Source organism: Colletes latitarsis, chromosome 8 (genome assembly GCF_051014445.1).
Source record: "Colletes latitarsis isolate SP2378_abdomen chromosome 8, iyColLati1, whole genome shotgun sequence".
NCBI lineage: Eukaryota > Metazoa > Arthropoda > Insecta > Hymenoptera > Colletidae > Colletes > Colletes latitarsis.
In genome coordinates, this window is record NC_135141.1 from 23,908,862 (window position 1) to 23,927,377 (window position 18,516).

At 40.9% G+C, this 18,516-nt stretch overlaps 1 protein-coding gene across 1 annotated transcript in view; it reads left to right on the top strand.

The window, feature by feature from the left end:
• LOC143344422 (uncharacterized) overlaps nucleotides 1-15,746 on the top strand; it is a 30,683-nt gene extending 14,937 nt beyond the window's left edge. Inside the window, exons 7-14 of the mRNA XM_076770466.1 lie at nucleotides 934-1,028; nucleotides 5,627-5,863; nucleotides 9,010-9,318; nucleotides 9,807-10,078; nucleotides 12,090-12,268; nucleotides 13,272-13,400; nucleotides 13,709-13,894; nucleotides 14,624-15,746. Of these exons, the coding sequence (XP_076626581.1) occupies nucleotides 934-1,028; nucleotides 5,627-5,863; nucleotides 9,010-9,318; nucleotides 9,807-10,078; nucleotides 12,090-12,268; nucleotides 13,272-13,400; nucleotides 13,709-13,894; nucleotides 14,624-15,654 (2,438 nt within the window). The 3' untranslated portion in view covers nucleotides 15,655-15,746. The remainder of the gene's footprint in view (nucleotides 1-933; nucleotides 1,029-5,626; nucleotides 5,864-9,009; nucleotides 9,319-9,806; nucleotides 10,079-12,089; nucleotides 12,269-13,271; nucleotides 13,401-13,708; nucleotides 13,895-14,623) is intronic.
• The last annotated feature ends 2,770 nt before the right edge of the window (nucleotides 15,747-18,516 follow it).

The following is an 18,516-nucleotide window of genomic DNA, read 5'->3' on the forward strand; positions in this document are numbered from 1 at the left end:
GATTTAAAGGAATACATTGTGTAGCGTGTTTACTTTTGTATACGTAGAGGCGTTTCGGAGATTTGATGGTCAATCTGATTTTTTTAAATAGAATGCTATATTTTTTGTATTAAAATATGGAAGAATATCGAATTGTGAGTAAAAAGTATTGACGTTTATTAGTCCTAAACCTAATAGCTAACGAGTAATTTCACTTCATTCCCTGATTGTTTTCACTGTTCTACAGAGATCTGCGATAAGGTTGAGTCTCCAATTTGATATTACGTAAAGAAAATTGTCAAGAAATAAAGTGAAATTACTCGTTAGCTATTAATTAATACCTTTTTAACTCAGAATTCGATATTCTTCCATATTTTCATACAAAAAATATACTATTCTATTTAAAAAAAACAAAGTTGACTTTCAAATCTCCGAAACGCCTCTACGTATAAAAAAAAATAAATGCACTACCTAATGTACACTTTTAAATCATGCAATTTTAGTACACAAAATTTGTTCGTGCAACGTAAAAAACGTGCAAAGAATGGGGAAAAGTCGAGTTAACCCTTAAGTGGATTAAACGTAAATGTAATTATTTGAATTCGATCACCATTCACCAATTTGGTAAAATAATTCAGTGGAGATTGAGAGTCCACTTAAGGTTTGAAACGACGGAGAATCGGTGGTAGGTTAGTTTCGGGATTTCCTGTGCAAGAAATTAGGTTTGCTCTTGTGAGATATTTCTAAAAAGTGTGAAGTTTTTCGAAAGCCCTAACGAAGACGGATCTGGCGACACGAGAACGAGTGGTCGTTCGAATTTTCGCCGAGAAGAAAGACGGAAACACAAGCGGGGCCGGGCGCAGCGCAAAAACCCTGTGCTCTTTCACAACCCTGATTACCACCTAGGTGTTCTAGCCCGAATGCCATAAGAAACTGACAGATTAAACGTTCAAGGCGGTAGCATCGAGGTTAAGGCCACCCAGAACTACGCCTCGTACGCGTTCATCAGCAAGGACTACGCCAAGTTCCGCAAGGAGACCAATTTCTTTGTATGTTTTCGCCTTTCACTCTTCGAATTCTTTTCCCTCGCTTCTTCTGTCTGTCCGACTTGTCGCTTCGACGAATCAATCATCCTGTCCCTGTGCTTTCAGCTTCCACTCCGTGCATGCTTCTTTCGCCTTCCCGGTGATTGGCTGGAAATTTTCAACTTTTCGTACTCCCATACCTTCTCTACCCCGCTTTTCGAGAATTTTGTGATTCGCTCCACTTTCGGCTCTGGGCTTTTTTCGTCGGCTTTGGTCGAATTGGATGGATCCCCGATTTCTTATTCTTTAGCTCTCGTGTATATACGGGGTGTTTGGCCAACCCTGAGAAAAATTTGAATGGGAGATTCTAGAGGCCAAAATAAGACGAAAATCAAGAATATCAATTTCTTGACTGAGGCTTCATTAAAAAGTTATTAAAGAATTGAATTAACAAATTTCAAATCATTCTGAAAAAATTATTGTTGGTTGTGGGGCTCAATTACAATCATTTTTGGTGAATACACATATCTCTGAAATCCTACCCACTTTCGAGAAAAAAATTCGAGTAGGTACTGAAATTTTTAGACGAAATTAAAAAATTTCAGTATCGTTCTAAAAAAATTATTTTTAGTTGCAGAGGTCAATTACAATCATGTTTGTCCAATATATATACCCCCGAAATACTACTCACTTTCGAGAAAAAAATTCGAGTAGGTACTGAAATTTTTAGACGAAATTAAAAAATTTCAGTATCGTTCTAAAAAAATTATTTTTAGTTGCAGCGATCAATTACAATCATGTTTGTCCAATATATATACCCCCGAAATACTACCCACTTTCGAGAAAAAAATTCGAGTAGGTACTGAAATTTTTAGACGAAATTAAAAAATTTCAGTATCGTTCTAAAAAAATTATTTTTAGTTGCAGAGGTCAATTACAATCATGTTTGTCCAATATATATACCCCCGAAATACTACCCACTTTCGAGAAAAAAATTCGAGTAGGTACTGAAATTTTTAAACGAAATTAAAAAATTTCAGTATCGTTCTAAAAAAATTATTTTTAGTTGCAGCGATCAATTACAATCATTTTTGGTGAATAGACATAACCCCAAAATCCTACACATTTTCGAGAAAAAAATTCCTTACCGAAAAATGTAACGTCTGACCAAACATCGATATGTTTCACTGAAATTTTTTGGCGAAATAAAATTTTTTCAAATCGTTCTAGAAAAAATATATTTAGTTATAGGGGTCAATTACAAGCATTTTTGGTGAATAGACATATCCTCGAAATCCTACCCACTTTCGAGAAAAAAATTCGAAAAGGTGTGAAATTTTTCGACGAAATTAAAAAATTTCAAATCATACTAAAAAAATTATATTTAGTTACAGTGGTCAATTGCAAGCATTTTTGGTGAATAGACATACCCTCGAAATCCTACCCATTTTCTAGAAAAAAATTCAGTACAGGCGGAACTTTAAACGTTAATAACTTTTTAACGAAGCCTCCATCAACAAGTTAGTATTCTTGATTTTGGTCTTATTTTGGCCTCTAGAATCTCTCTTTAAAATTTTTCCCAGGGTTGGCGGAACACCCTGTATATATTTTAGAAAGCCAACGGACGACCCGGAAATATTAATTTAAAATGAATTTGAAATTCTTTTCGCGGTAGTGTTTGATTTTTTCTCAGCGATCCAAAGAGACTTATCGACGAGGAATCGAGAAATGTTTAAATCTTATCCGAAACGTTAGGAAGTATCGATCGTGTTTTCATATTTTTCGTCGAGGAAAGGAGCTACGGTACTCTGACACCGATAAATTTCTCGTTCCCGACGATATCCGTCCGAAACGTTATAAAACCGACTGAAAAATCGCCCGGTGTAAGAGGAGCGTGAAAATAAAAATGAAAAAAATCACCACGGACCATTTTATCCGCGTCCGCGTTTCCTAAAATCGCTGTTTTCGTATTCGGTGGATGTACTTTGAAAAGGGGACACGAGATCTCTCGAAGGATGATCCGACACATCGTGCGACGAACGAATCATTTCTTGACAGTGTATTTGCTCAGAGAATTATTTCACTGTCGAGTACTTTGTTTAAATTTAGTTTCGAGCTTTCTGCAGCACGGAAAATTTCTCAGCTTCCGCAAGGGAGATTCCGAAGCTTCTGGTCCGATAGCTTCTCGAATATTGAACATTTCGAGGGACAAAATCGCTCGAATAAATGGTCCTATAATTGTTTAGGGCGGTTTAACGCCGACAGCACCGTAACAGACGCGACTGTCCAATTCGAGGCTGAAGTCTCTGACGAGGAATGCTTCACTTCGCGTTCCCGGATTAACTAAGTTAAATGTCTAACCGGCGCGACGTCCGTTCCGTTGGGATTGCATTAATTAAATTCCACTACGGGTTGTAAATCACGTGGCCGCGAACGAGATTATACATCGATGACAAAAGGAATAGTTGACGATCCTTGCTTCGTGCGCCCTAAACCCTTCCATTCTCGATTAATTAAAAAGTCACGGGGAAAAAATATTTCCACGAATTTTTCACCGTATTAGAATAGAAATGTTTGCGGTCGAACAGCAAACCAGACTCTTGCATTATCGGATCGTATATTATTTTAGTGAATTTTTCGAATAATTTTCTGTTATTTTCGCTCCGTGCACTATCTACCATTTAGATGAAATTAAAATAAATTAATACATCACGGATTTAATAAATCCACGCGACGGCAGTATTTTATTTGATAATATTAAATATCTAGCCATTTGGATAACAGTGAAAACGAATGGTTTAATATTTTCCTTCGATATTAATAAGGTAAGTGCACCTAATATCGATATAACCCAATCATCGGCACTTTCGATTCATTTCATTAACGCGATTATTAATAATTTGATAAAAGCATTTACGTTTTTTCTCAATATTTCATATACTTCGGATTTATTGATATCGCTATAATGTCGCTAATAAATAATCGTAGCGTTCGAAATAAAAATACAGACGTGAAATCAATATTGCAGTCGTCAATATTCAAATAAATGTTAAAAGAGAATGTTTTTTCATTACACTGTCGAACATTTGTACATTGATATTTAATTTGTTAAAAATTTTAATAATTCCTACTATTTCCAAAAATAAATGGTGATTTTTTAGAGCTCCTGTTTTACTTCAGATTCGAGACGCAGTCGTTCCATATTTGTTTTAATCAAATACGCGAGACGTATTTTTTTTTCAGGCGACGCTGCATTTAGTCCCCTCTAATTAACATTGAAATTTTTGTCCCTAGTACGTTATTAACTATTCAGCGTAGAGTTGCAAAGCTCTGTGCAGGCTCCGACTCTTGTTTCCATCTCTCGAAAACGAATGGAGCAAATGTAATTTCGCTTCTTTTGCCTTGTAGATGAAAGAAGTAGCTCTCCCGTGGCATGTCACACGCTTCGAAAAATGGATTCTGAATGTTATTTCCTTGCCTTGAATTCTTCAGCATTAAGTGCAACGGGTGGCAAGAGCGTGCATCCTAAACTTAACGTTACATGGAAGTTAAAACTCTATTAATGCCTGTAAATATTAATATATTATTAATACGTTAGCATTAAAACCACTGCAATTGCCAAAATAATGCAGCAATAACGGTCTAACCATTTTAACGAGACAGTGTAATCATTAAGTTACCTGACTCCGTTAATATATTAAATTCACTCAACGTCGAACCGTGAAATTGTATGCTTTAATTTCGATAATTGAGCTTAGTGCGTTATAACGAATAACAAACAATTCTACAAAATGAAAAGCTGCGAATAAACGATAGGCTTTGCGAAACATTTGTTTTGAAATAATTATAAGTTAATACTTCTGGTTTTTGGTATATTTTCACCTCGTAGAAAAAACAATTCCTTTGTTCTCTCTTATTCTATTAAAATTTCATGATGTTTCGATCATATTTTTTAGTCGTTTACACGTTCTGGTGAAACAAGCTCGAAAAAAATAAACGCGGCTGCATCGTTCCAATTATATTCCCGTACGTTTCGTATCTCGGGAATAATTCACGTTTTTTCAAATATTTTTCTGGAAGAATGACAAAATATTGTGAACACGCGGCAGTCCATCATTTTTACAAACGAAGCTGGGCAAATATTTTATGTGCAACAGTGGTTACCTCTCTGACGAAACAGAATGATTTTGATCACGCGTTACGCCGGTTAGGCAAATATATTTTTTTTTTAATATTGATTTGCTTTCCTGGTCCCTTTGAAACCAACTCGAATAGTTTAAATCATTAGGACGAACGCAAACTATGATAGAACTTTTATTAATTGGATCGTTTACTATTTGGACAAATATTTATTGCAAAGGATCAAAATACCGTGTCGAAAGCTCATGTGAAAAAGCGTTCAGTTCGATCCATTGACGAGTTTAATAAAATCGAGTTGTATAAACACGTTAATTTGGTTCGATGTGAGAAAGGTGTACAGTAAACGCGGCATTCGTAGAATTTTAATTACTGTTTCGAGCGGGAGTAGAAACGATCGATCGGTGTTGTTTGTTAACGGGGAACGATAGAGTGAAAAGCTCGGTGTTTTTTAGCGATTAGGCCACGAACGATTTTCTGTGCAGCCGGCAGTGGAGCAAATAACGAATCCACCGGTCGAGGGACGCGGTCATCGAGTGGTCGACGAACGAATCGATTCCAGCACGACCGATCGCGAGGAGTCCTCGATCCCCACCGATCCCACGTCCTGGCCATCCACCTTCGAGACCGACATCATGGACAACGAGATCCTCGTGGAGACGGTGGACTACGTGAAATCCAGCCCAGAAATCGCCACCACGACGCCAGCGTCCCTGGACGAGGTAATCTCCCCAACATCCAACACGAGCGTCCATTTTTCGTCTCGCGAATTACGAGAATTTAAAATTTTCCATCGCGATTTTCGTATCGCGGAAAGTATCTGAGATATTTCATTTTACGGAGGACTGGTTATCTCAAGGTCGTGTCATATATTAACTATAACGTAGTAGCATAGTCAGGCGAATTCCCTCGCCTGGGAATACATGATACATAGAGGCACACTGCTATAATCCTGCATCCCAGCTACCACTCTAAGTTACGTCTTACGTTCAATTAGGACAGCTGTTTGTCCCTCTGTCTCCATCCGTCCAGAATACGAGCCATAACGTACCTAGTTCACCAGCTGTACCACTCTCCTGCACAATCAGACCTTTTTACCCGGTGTTTAGTACAGTTCCCACTCGAACAAACATTGGTGATCTCTTTTATTCCGTGAAACTGGGCGTCTCGTCCAAACCGACCCATTTTTGATACTGAGGGGGCTAGTGGGTAAAACGACAACCCAGCAAGCTACCCCACAATTATTAACTGGTTATTTGCGGGTGTGGGTCACATGCAGCCACACGTAGGTTAAGATATAAATAATTACAATAATCTGGACTGTTACAACAATGCTCTGAACACGCGGCTAAGTCTTCACCAGACTGTTTCTTTCTTAAACCTCTACTCCCTATACAGGGTGTTCGGCCATCCCTGGGAAAAATTTTAATGGGGAATTTTAGAGGCCAAAATAAGACGAAAATCAAGAATACCAATTTGTTAATTGAGGCTTCGTTAAAAAGTTATTAACATTTGAAGTTTCAATCGTACTGAATTTTTTTCTCGAAAATGCGCAAGATTTCGGGGGTATGTCTATTCACCAAAAATGATTGCAATTGACCCTCACAGCTAACAATATTTTTTTCAGAACGATTTGAAATATTTTAATTTCGTTGAAAAATTTCACACCTTGTCGAATTTTTTTCTCGAAAGTGGATAGGATTTCGAAGGTATGTGTATTCACCAAAAATGATTGTAATTGATCCCCGCAACCGAAAATAATTTTTTCAGAACGATTTGAAATTTTTTTTTTTTGCCGAAAAATTTAGGCACCTACCCCCTATGGGTTTTCCTTATAAATTCGTTTTTCATTTTTAGTAATTTTGTTTGGCGCCCTACAGAAAAGTTGTCTAATACTTTTTTGTAGGTACCCATGAGCTCTACTTCAGAAAAAAGTTTCATTGAAATATATTCACAATTGTAGGAGTTATGGCTGTTTGAAAATTGGACCAGTTTTATGGGGTTTTTCTCATTTCACGGTGTCAAGGAACAACTTTTCGGATATTTTTGCGATGTGTACATATTCTCCATCAAAATACGCGTAGTTTGCTTTTTTAAACATTAAAATCGTCCAATCCGTTCAGAAATTATGACGTTTTAAAGATTCGCATGAAAATTCGGGCAGACATTTCAGCCCTCAGATTATACTTTCGGTAAGGAATTTTTTTCTCGAAACTGAGTAGGATTTCGGGGGTATGTGTATTCACCAAAAATGATTGTAATTGACCCCCGCAAACGAAAATAATTTTTTCAGAACGATTTGAAATTTTTTTTTTTTGCCGAAAAATATAGGCACCTACCCCCTGTCGATTTTTCTTGAAAATTCGTTTTTCATTTTTAGTAATTTTGTTTGACGCCCCACAGAAAAGTTGTCTAATACTTTTTTGTAGGTACCCATGGGCTCTACTTCAGAAAAAAGTTTCATTGAAATATATTCGCAATTGTAGGAGTTATGGCTGTTTGAAAATTGGACCAGTTTTATTGGGTTTTTCTCATTTCACGGTGTCAAGGAACAACTTTTCGAAGATTTTTGCAATTTGTACATATTCTCCATCAAAATACGCGTAGTTTGCTTTTTTAAACATTAAAATCGTCCAATCCGTTCAGAAGTTATGACGTTTTAAAGATTCGCATGAAAATTCGGGCAGACATTTCAGCCCTCAGATTATATTTTCGGTAAGGAATTTTTTTCTCGAAATTGAGTAGGATTTCGGGGGTATGTGTAATGATAAAAAATGATTATAATTGACCCCCGCAACCGAAAATAATTTTTCCAGAACGATTTGAAATTTTTGAATTTAATTGTTAATAACTTTTTAACGAAGCCTCCATCAACAAATTGGTAATCTTGATTTTCGTCTTATTTTGGCCTCTAGAATCCCCCATTAAAATTTTTCCCTGGGTTGGCCGAACACCCTGTATAACTCTAAAATGAAAAATTCGATATTTTGTTTTTTGGCTTAAATAATAGTTTGAAGCCTTGAAATCATTATGCGAAAGGTCCCAGTGTCGGAACAATGTTTGTGCTAAAAATTTAGAGCCTCAAACAATGACGTATATCTGCTTATATCTGCATATATCAAACTTTAAATGCATTTTCCTCGGAACTATGTTCTACAAAATGGTGTGCAGAATTACTCCAGTTCTAATTAATCAAATGCTTTGAAAATGTACAGTTATCTTTACTATTATATTTATTAAGCATTGACGATCCGTTTTTTAAATAATTGTTTAATAATTCTGCAAAATATTAGTAATAAAAACTCGATTTTTGATCAAATTCAATTTTAGGTTTCAAATATCTGCCATATTGTTCATTTTTATACAAATTGAAATGTCTCATCGTCAATGCTAAGGACTTTTATCATAGTTAATGGAATATTTCGACAACCATTTTACCATAATCCTGCACACCAGTTAGGCATCAAAAAATGAAGTGGCTCGGGAACATGGCGCTGTGTAGGCTTAATTACAAATATTTTTTAAACATTGCCAAGGGTTTTTTTCAATATTTGTTATACCTAAATACAGTGCAAAGTCTCAGAATAATTGACTACTTACTTTTTCTTCATTGTAGCTTAAAAAATTGCCTTGTTTTCCATACCGCTAGTTACCCTTTAACAGGACGACCAGGCTCGCACGAGACCCTGGGAAAATGGAAAAATAGAAAGCTTAAAACTAGCCTCACATTCCATTCCCATTCATACTCTTGCAAGGGCGTAGTGGCTATACAATGGCCGCTACGATACTATCGATAATGCTAGAAAATGTTTATGGATGGTTTAAATTTCGAAAATCTGTGTTGAACGTAGTTACTCGTGTTTCTCAGCTGACCAGCGTGGTCGATTCGACGACGCTGGAGTCGACTCTGGCCAGCAGAGAAGACGAATTCGCGAACGATTTGTCGACGACGTTTTCGACCAGCGTCGAGGGATCGACGATCACCACGATCGAGGATCTCTCGTCCGTGGAGGACGCGACGACGGACCGGACGACCCCGCTACCGGAAGCCATCGGAAACGATACGGTAACGGAACCAGAGGATACCAAGATGAACGTAACCGTGAGGAACAAGAACACCGTCTCGAATCTGACGGATGCTGCGTTCAAAGAAGACCTCGAGCACGCAAACTTCACGGTCAGTGAATAGATCATTAAACAAGCTGCATCTTTAACCCTTTGCAGCTCCCAACGCTTTGAAATTTACGTTAATCAAAAAATAGAGCAATTTAGACAAATAGAGGAACAAACTTAAACTTATGTAATCCTCCATTAGTTCATTATTTTTTAAATGCTTCAGAGTTCCATTTACCAATTTGGTAAAATAATTCAGTCGAGATCGAGAGTCCAGTTAAGTATCTGTTTCATTTACACTATTGTTGTATTTTTGTAATTTCCAAGCGTACGATGTCTCTTTGATTTGTATGTCCAGTCACACTCGACATAGGAGTGCGAAGGGTTAATTTACTAATGATTGAAGTTTAAGAATCGAAAGGGGATTCGATAATTGATAAGCTCCGTCGCTTGTACCAGTGAACTAATTTCCCAGAGAGGATCGATTAAAAGCGAAATTAGGGATCGGTGTCAATCGTGGGGGGTTGACGTTTAACAACCTGTTGCGATTAGATCGAGCCATCGGAGACAATGGAGTCCATAACCAAAGGGGCCGTCACCAAAACGTCATCCAGTGTACTAATGCCGGATGACATCCTGGTGATGAACGTGACTGTGAAAACGAACGTCTCGGTGGGTCACATTCAGGGTGTCACGATAAACCCGATTAGGTCAATCCCGCCGGACGTGGAGGCCATACTGAACATCACTCATCGGGAGAAGGGGGAGGACTACGATTACGATTACAGCGAGCCTACTCTGCCGCCGTCCCTACCGAATGTCAGGTAAGGTAAATACGATTCTACGAGACACGGTTCGAAACCACACGAACGAAGTAACAATACCAATTACCGAGATTGAAGGGTACCCTGGACATCGGAGAACAAAAGATGGCAAAGGAGCGAGAATTCTCTTCAGTCTCACCCCTTTTGTTATCCTTCACCGGTGCCCGGTGTGATTTTAACGGAGAACTCGAAATGGTCGTAACAAAAGAAGTCTGTAGCTTTGATTCTTCTGTTTTAGTTTCCCCTCGTTTATTGTGTTACTTTTGAAAGACGAACCCTCGCGAATGGAACAGCAAAGAAAACACGTTTCAATGCAGAATCTCGCGCAGCTAACAACCAACCATTTCTCTCGACAGTTTCTGTCGCCCTTGGACGTCCCCGTCTTGTAACTGAAATTCATTAAGAAAGCGACCAACTTTCGAATTTCGTATTCTTTTTTTTTTGTATTGTAGAGGTGGATCCTTTCTTAAAGAATGCTTTCATTTTCGAATTTATACTCCTCGACGAGGGTGGTTTCGGAACTCTGATGCAATACAGGTTATCGTTGCTATTTTGGTGGCTACGGTAACGTAACAAGAAAATGGACGGAGAAACTCTCGGGAGGAGCGTGTTCGAAACTGGATCTGCTAATGGATTCGTTGGTAAGGCTATCTATTGTCGGGACGGAAGAGATTGGGCTGTCAAGGTCACTTTCCTCGACTGTGAATCACACGAGTCACGATTCCCAATTCCACGACAAGCCAGCTTGTTCCTCCGTTTAATCTCTTCGGGGACGAATTACTTTCGCCGAAATATAAAACAACCCAAACCTAACCCGTTCATCATCCTACCGACGGATTAGCCGCGTCCTATCGCTGGAAACTTTATTTATAAACATTTCAAAAGTCCATATCCTTGTGTTTTATAAAATTTATGTAGAATTTTACCTTGTTTAACCCCTTGCACTATTTTCACGAGTCAGACTCGTTGTTCAATGTCATGTCAAACGTGAATAACGCGAGTGTGACTCGTAATTGACATTTTGGCAGAACATAAATATCACGAGTCGAACTCGTAAATATCGATATTCCGTCGATCGACATATCGTGTAGGCACGGTTTCTTCCGAATTTCAGCGCAGTGCAAGGGGTTAATTACAATGTCGCCAAATTTAATGTAAATACAATATATTTCGCCGAAGAGGTTAAAAAAGTCATAATACTCTTCCAAATTCCCCGGTTCGAGTAACAAAAAGATAGGCAAAGAGATGGGGGTAGTTAACCCAGCGACCTTGAGCGGCCAATTAACTTTGCCTGGACTCTGCTTGAAAGGGGAAAGCCCTCGAAATTCTATCGAAGCACCCAGGTACTTGGATCGATGACAGAAAGACTGCAGAAATGGAATCAGCATTTCTAGGGTTTGCCCATTCGTCCCTGCAAAGTAGCCCTTTCGCTTTAACTATTACTTCGTTTCCCCCGATAACACATCGTGTCTCGTGCATTCAATACGGTCGGTGGTCAGACATTTGACTATTTAGAAGGACTGTGTGCGGATGGTTTCAAAGCCCGTTTGAAAATGCAGGGCCCTGAATGGTGGACACAGCAATCAATCCTGGTTAGCACAAAGAAACAAACAAACTTTATGGTCCTTTGACGTCCTGGCTATGGTCCACTCCGATCCTCGTGTCCCTCGAGCAGTTTGTATGCTTTTCCACGCGAGCTACGTAATTTATAGATATCCGTTGAAAATTACAGCAAATATGAGTCGTCGAGCAAACCTTTGCTACTTTGCCATTCCCAGAAACGTCTCGTTAATATCGGTAAGGAGACTTTGACTGTGTAAATGCACCGCAGATATTAATCAAGGTACTGGTATTCGTACTCCGTGCAATTTCACTCGTTTTTACATGGTCCAATTCTTTGGCTGCCAAGATAATTTACAAATTGTTCGACGCTTGGCGCGAATAAACAAGGAAACGGTTGGAGTTTGAGACGCTGTGAAATAAGATGGGGTTGTGTACGTTTCCCGTGTAGGATAATTCCGTTCGTGGCGGCGGACGCGCTGGTGAAAGACAAGACGGTTCCGTCGCCTGTCACCGGATATCCTTCCGGTTCGGTGGTCGTGCCACCGGAACTACGACCGACCGACACTTCTGGATTTTACGATATCGCCACTCAGGAAAACAGATTTAGTCCGCCGGTCGAGACCGAAGGTGGGTCGTATTTTAAATTTCCAAGATTCCCGGCACCGGCGTTCACACTTTATCCGTCCCGTAAATTTCAAATTTCTCGCGATGCATGCCCGACGACGAACATTCTCGTACCTTCCTGTCCCTCCGGGGACCCGTTCGAAACAGTTTCGACCAGCGATGGGACCCCCGTAAAACGAAAATCAGTTTACCTCGTTCATCCCCGACGCCTTCCCTTATTACTACCAAGGTCCAACGATAGTTTAAAACGCCCAGAAAACAGTGATTTCAAAGATTTCCTAATAAAATTCAACTATTTTCTATTTTTCCCAGTGCAAGGCGATTTTCGCTGGCTTATCGCCGCGCTCGTTATTATCAAACTTGAAAATAAATGTAAACGCGTCTCGGTTCCATCGCTGGTTTCACCGCCGGTGGCTGCACACGTGCTATTACTTTTTCGGTTGTCTCTTTTTTTTTTTTTGTATTTTTTTTGTTCCTTTCCGCAGAAACCTATTTCGAGCAATTGAAAAATTTCCAGCTGCTGCCGGAGAAACGGACATGGGCGCTCGAAGTTATAACAATTTTTTTTTTGCGATCAACGTGACGCTGACGTGCATGCATTTCGCGAGCCTTCGCTTTGTGAGATTGTACAATTTACCGGGGCAGACACACTGGGCTTGACAGTATTTTCGACGATATTTTCGTTTTTTTTACCGACGCGTCCATTTATATAATTTGGACGTTTTTTCGTCATTAGTTGCAGACAGATTCGTAAATCAAACTGTCGTTTATTGTCGATTTTAATGTGTCTGTTCCGAAGTTCGTCTAGTATGCTAGAGTGGTCCATAAGATCATTACAAATACCACCATTGGGAATTTCGAGGCCTCCAAACGCTACGTCGTATAAATAAAATATATTTAGTCAGCTGGAAGAGTCGTGGAAAAAACTGAAAGAACTTATGGACTGTCCCAGTATACTGCTCGCCGTCTTACTTGTTTATTGTTGAAACTGATTTGTTTTTGCAAGGTGGCTTCGTGCCAAGGGAACCGCCCTATTTCGACGCCCCTTATCATTCCACCGATTTGAATCTGGAAATTGGAACAGCCGTCACTGTTGTTCCAGCACCGATCACGAATCCTCACCGTAAAAGCGATGGTAACTCACTCGATTTTTGCAACTATCCTCAATTACACCTTACCGTTTTCTTACTATTCTACATAGAGTTTGCTTTAACATCGAAATCTGAATCCTCCTTTATTTCGAGTATTAAATTTCTGTCTAATATCCCCAATTATCCAACTACGCTGTTATTAACGTAATTATTTTCGCAGTATCTTCCGTCTAATTGCTTCTGTTTCCCTAAAAATATCAATTTCGGTACCGCTGCTAACGACCCGCTTCGTTTATTTTATTTTCGAACTTGGTTCGAAGAGTGGCTGTGTTTTTGTTTCACGAAACTTCAGGCAGCAACTGCCTGTTCGAAAGTATGGAGCACCGTCACGGCGAGATTCTGCCTAGCAGCAATATCTGCGTGATTTGCATGTGTTACTACGGGGAGGTGGTGTGCTCGTCGGAGAAGTGTCCGCCCCTGAAGATCGGTTGCCGAAGAATAAACACCGAGGAAGCCTGCTGCGGGAAAATTGTCTGCGGTATGCAAGAAACACACCAGATTTAACACACAAAATCCCGCGTAACAAAGCAGAATCCCCGGCTCGTGCTTGGCACCCTTTTCTCTCACCCCCTCCCATTAGAACTTGCAGCTTGTTAGGGGTGGAAACTTTTACTGTTTAAGAGCAGCATTACACCGACTATAAATCGTTGCAGCGCGGGCTAGTGTGACCCGGTCATAAATTTCCCCAGACAGTTTTAAGGAAGTTTTAACCAGTTAGACAGAAAAGGGGATGATCCAACCCTTTTGTGCCCCGAGACGTTTCTCTGATCACCCACCAGCCGTCTTGACGCGCAAATTTTTGAAAAATTTTTTTTAACGAAGTTACATCGTAATCAACCTTTAATATATAACGATTATCGGTCAAATGGAAAGTTTATCCGCGACGACGGTGTTTATTGCGAGAAAACTATGTCTCTCAAATTACCAGTAACTAGAAACTAGTTTAACTCCGAGTCTAACGATACTCATAATAGCCACAAGTTTCCTCCTCGCTGAACATTGACCCTGGCTACGATCCACCCACGTTGTATTAGACCTTTGAACCTACGTCTAATGGAGTAGAAATAGAATCTACATTCTTCTTTCCAATGTTTCAAACGCTCGAAGAAGTATCGTCGCTGATACGCGACCCCCAAATCTTTTTTCTGACCACCAACGGGCTTCCTCGACTTCGAAGCTCCATATTCAGCTGTTTGAATTGTTCCAGTGGAGGCGGAGGAGTCGCCAACGGTGGTGTTGGATCGCGCAGACGCAACAGCCCCGTCTCTGCATCAACCGATCGTATCGCCAGATCCGTTTCGCGACGTGATCAAGACGGAACCAGCCCCCGACCTGCCTTCCCTCATCGAGGACATGATCCCCTACCTGGTGGAGCACGGAATCACCACCCCGAGACCGACCACCACCACCAGCACGTCGAAGCCTTTGCAACCCCAAGGATCCAATCACCCTCAGCACGCGTCCAACTTCGATTACATGGACAAGTTACCCCTGATCCGCCCACCGTACGATTACAGGCCGGAAGAAGCTCCCGACAGGCTAATCTCCAAGACCAAATACGCCGCCAATCAGGATAACCATCCGAAAGAACCGGTTCCATCGAGTTACGGCTCAAAGAACACTGATCAGACACCGAGCCACGTTTCGGAAAGTGTCCTGGGAACTTTTGATTTTGATAGAATCAGTTTGCCACCGCTGGAACGTACCACTGGGAACCCGGAGGATCGTTCTTCCAGCAACGTCACGGATCCCGGACCTATCAAGTCGAACAACTCCAGGGACGTGGATGTCCCGATCGGATCAATGTCCAAGGACTCTCTAGCTAAAACAGACGATTCCAAGGTTTCTTCCACGACCAGCAAACCTCTCGAGGACCCGGAGCCAATCTTCTCGCTGGACAACGTTTTGGATCTGTTGTTCTCCTCCGACAACGATCCCAGCAGCGAAAGTACCAGGACGCAGAGTGTCTCCACCACTGATGGTACCACTACGGTCGAAACAAAGAACGTCAGCGAGTCGACGGGGAGCACGAGGAAGCCTGTCACGGAGACCGGAAGTCCCTCGAAGGTCCTGGAGAACGAGATCCCCGTCTCTGTGGCCAGTCTGCTCAAGCTGGCCGGGTGTAACATTTATGGGAGGATGTACCGCGTGGGGAGGATCATCACCGAGCTCTCTGGTCCTTGTCTAGAGTGCAGGTGCACGGAGATCGGCGTCCAATGCAAGCAGCTGCAGTGTTGATCGTCGTGGAGGAGGTCGTCTTCCTTTCCGATGGTCCTGAGATTCGATTCGGTCCGGATTAACGCGTTCGCTGTTCTTGAAGGGGAAATTGGCTCACAGGTTGTCTAGGGAGTCCCCAGGTTTATACGTTCCAATGAATCTCAATGCATTTTAGCGTGCGTAGAGTTTGGAAACGCCTACGTACCGGAGGAACAGTGTTGCCCAACATTTCGAAGAAAAAGTCGTACAAGTTTTTAAAAAGATTCCAATGCAAAATTGCAACGATCGAGAGACCTGAAAGTATTCAATTATCCCTGTGCTACTTACCTTCTCGTCCACGGAGGAGGTTTCTCTCGCCTTATTCCGGCCGCGTCGTTGACCAGCCCATAAACGCCCCTTGGAAAGGATCCACAGCCTTGGGAGGATCGATCAGGATGTAATTGTGAGGAATAGTCCTTCCGTGCTTCGCAAGGATAAGTGGATAAAGACGGAAGTTAGCGCCTCGGCCAGGCCCCTTCGCTTTAATGGGAATTATCCTCGGCTATATAGACGTCCCATTTTGATTTATCTCTGCAATTTATCTCCGTTGGTTAAATGCAAAAGATACGACCCCGGGGGACAGCGGAGACCCAGGTTATCTTGTTAGGTTAGCTTCGCTCTTCGCCCTTTCGTTCCACTCAAGTTTATTTCGTTATGGTACTCCCGTGGATCATCGACAGATTTCGAAACCGAGAGGAAAAATTCTCTCGGCCCTTTCTTCTCGTCGAGAGGCAAAATCGGAATCGCTTGGCACTTGTCAGGAATAATTTGCAAATTACCCTTCGTCCTCCTTGCATCAGATAATTGTCGGAATTTAGATTTCACGTAGCCGAAACGACGAACGGTACGTTATATCGTTTGCAAAATTTATTAATTTATTTCCACGACGAAGTTTTCTTCGCGAACAAACGATCGCACGCGAATGGAAATGCATGAACGAGCGACGCAGAGCATTCAATTGCAGGTAGGAACTAGTACTTCAATGAAACAAGGAATTTCATTTCAACAGAGTGATACAAACTTTATTATAGTAAATAGAAACGAGACACGAAGTCGTTGAGACTCCGGGGAATACTACTCCGGGGCTGCTTACAGGAAATTAAAGTCGCAAGAAAGTGGAGAAACAACGGGAAACTCCTTTTTTGGTCGGCGGGAGCAATTACTGCCAACGTGAATTGATTCGTCGACCCTTTGTTTTACGTTGAAAGCCTTTTTCAGGACTCCCGACAAATTCATTAGCCAAAACAATGCAAAATGGGAGGTTTCGGTTATTTTCACGTTTTCTCGCGACTGGAATTTTGTTTCCACCGGTTCAATGAATCCGAGCAATTTGAAATTGTTTAGAAATTAAGAAAATAATTCAGCCGCAAACGATCCAGTTTCAAACTGGAGGCAACAATTTCACCGTTGTTTGAGTAAACGGGAACATTCTCCGACAGACTCGTCGACGATCTTGCCGCGAAAAGTTTCTGCGTTGATGTTAGAATCGCGACAGTCGTTAGAAGCCATTCGAGAAACATAACAGTTTTCCTTTCCTCCGAACTTACCGGGTTCTCTCTCGCGAGAATGTTGTACATTTATACAACGCGTCTCTGTGAAATGGTTTCGAAATTGAATTTTTAATAATCAGATTGAATCGGGAACAAAGAAGTTAAATAAAAGCTATCGTGTTTCTCGGAATCGCTACCCACGAGTAACGTTTTATATCGAGTAAGAGCATCGGGATACTATTTGCTGACTTTCTGTGTCCATTAATCGGGTAAAGCGAGCTATCGGTTTCACTTACCGTCATCGGCAGCGTTATCGTAGATCGTAAGGGTAGCCAGTAATTGATGTAATCGATCAAGACTATAATCTCGACGCATGGAACGAACAGGTAAAAACGATTCCTCGCGTTGGACTCGTTCGATCTTCTCTCTCTATAAGTACACCTCCCGTGTTTGTTCTCTCTCCCCGTTTAAGAATTAAGGATACGCTTGAATCGCATTGGAAAGGATGACGGGAAAGCGCACAGTCGTTTCTGTATCGCGTTTCAAGGCCGTAAATTCGCTCTGAATGCCGCACAGAGGCTTGTACTATACGTTTTATGTTCGTCGTAATAAACGTTTACGGAATTCACGTCCTCGCCCTTCACGATCTCCCTCCTCGTTCCAGGATTAAAAACAATTCACGAAATTATTCAATGAAAATAACGGTTTGATCTTTTATCGCTTGCGTAGAAAACATAGTAGGGTAAGTAGAAATAGTCTTACCAAGGTAAAAGTTTAATTTCAAACAATGAATAGCTATTTCTACGTTTCTGTTAAGGATAAACGGAAACGGGAATAATTATTTGGAACGATGACTTTGGCGATTGCTCGCGTTAACACCTGAAATTGAATAAAAATGACGGGTTGGATGAAAAGACGCGTGGATACGGGAACCGCGGTACGATATCGACTTTATTGCAGGCAATCGATTGTTCCGATACACAATGGGGAGGTGACGGCTCCTCGTTTATATGCCCGTGATCGAATCACAGTGTATATAATCGTATTTATATTCAATAGTCGGTTCTATTTACAGATCGTATTATCGTTATTATTAATCGTGTCGACGTAGTCAGTAACACTAACATAATCACAGCCAGTTCGCCTCGTGTGTATAATATCGGTAAACAAGTAGGTACAATCATCGACTAAACTGCCGGGGAGAACACATCCTTTATTTGCTCAGATTCTCCGTAAACTATCCACGAAATTCCTTCGCCGGAAAATTCAATCCACTCCATAATGAATTTTCCCTAAGTGAACTCCTTGGCTCTTTAAACAAAAATCATTTACTTCCCCTAAAATTAATTTTATC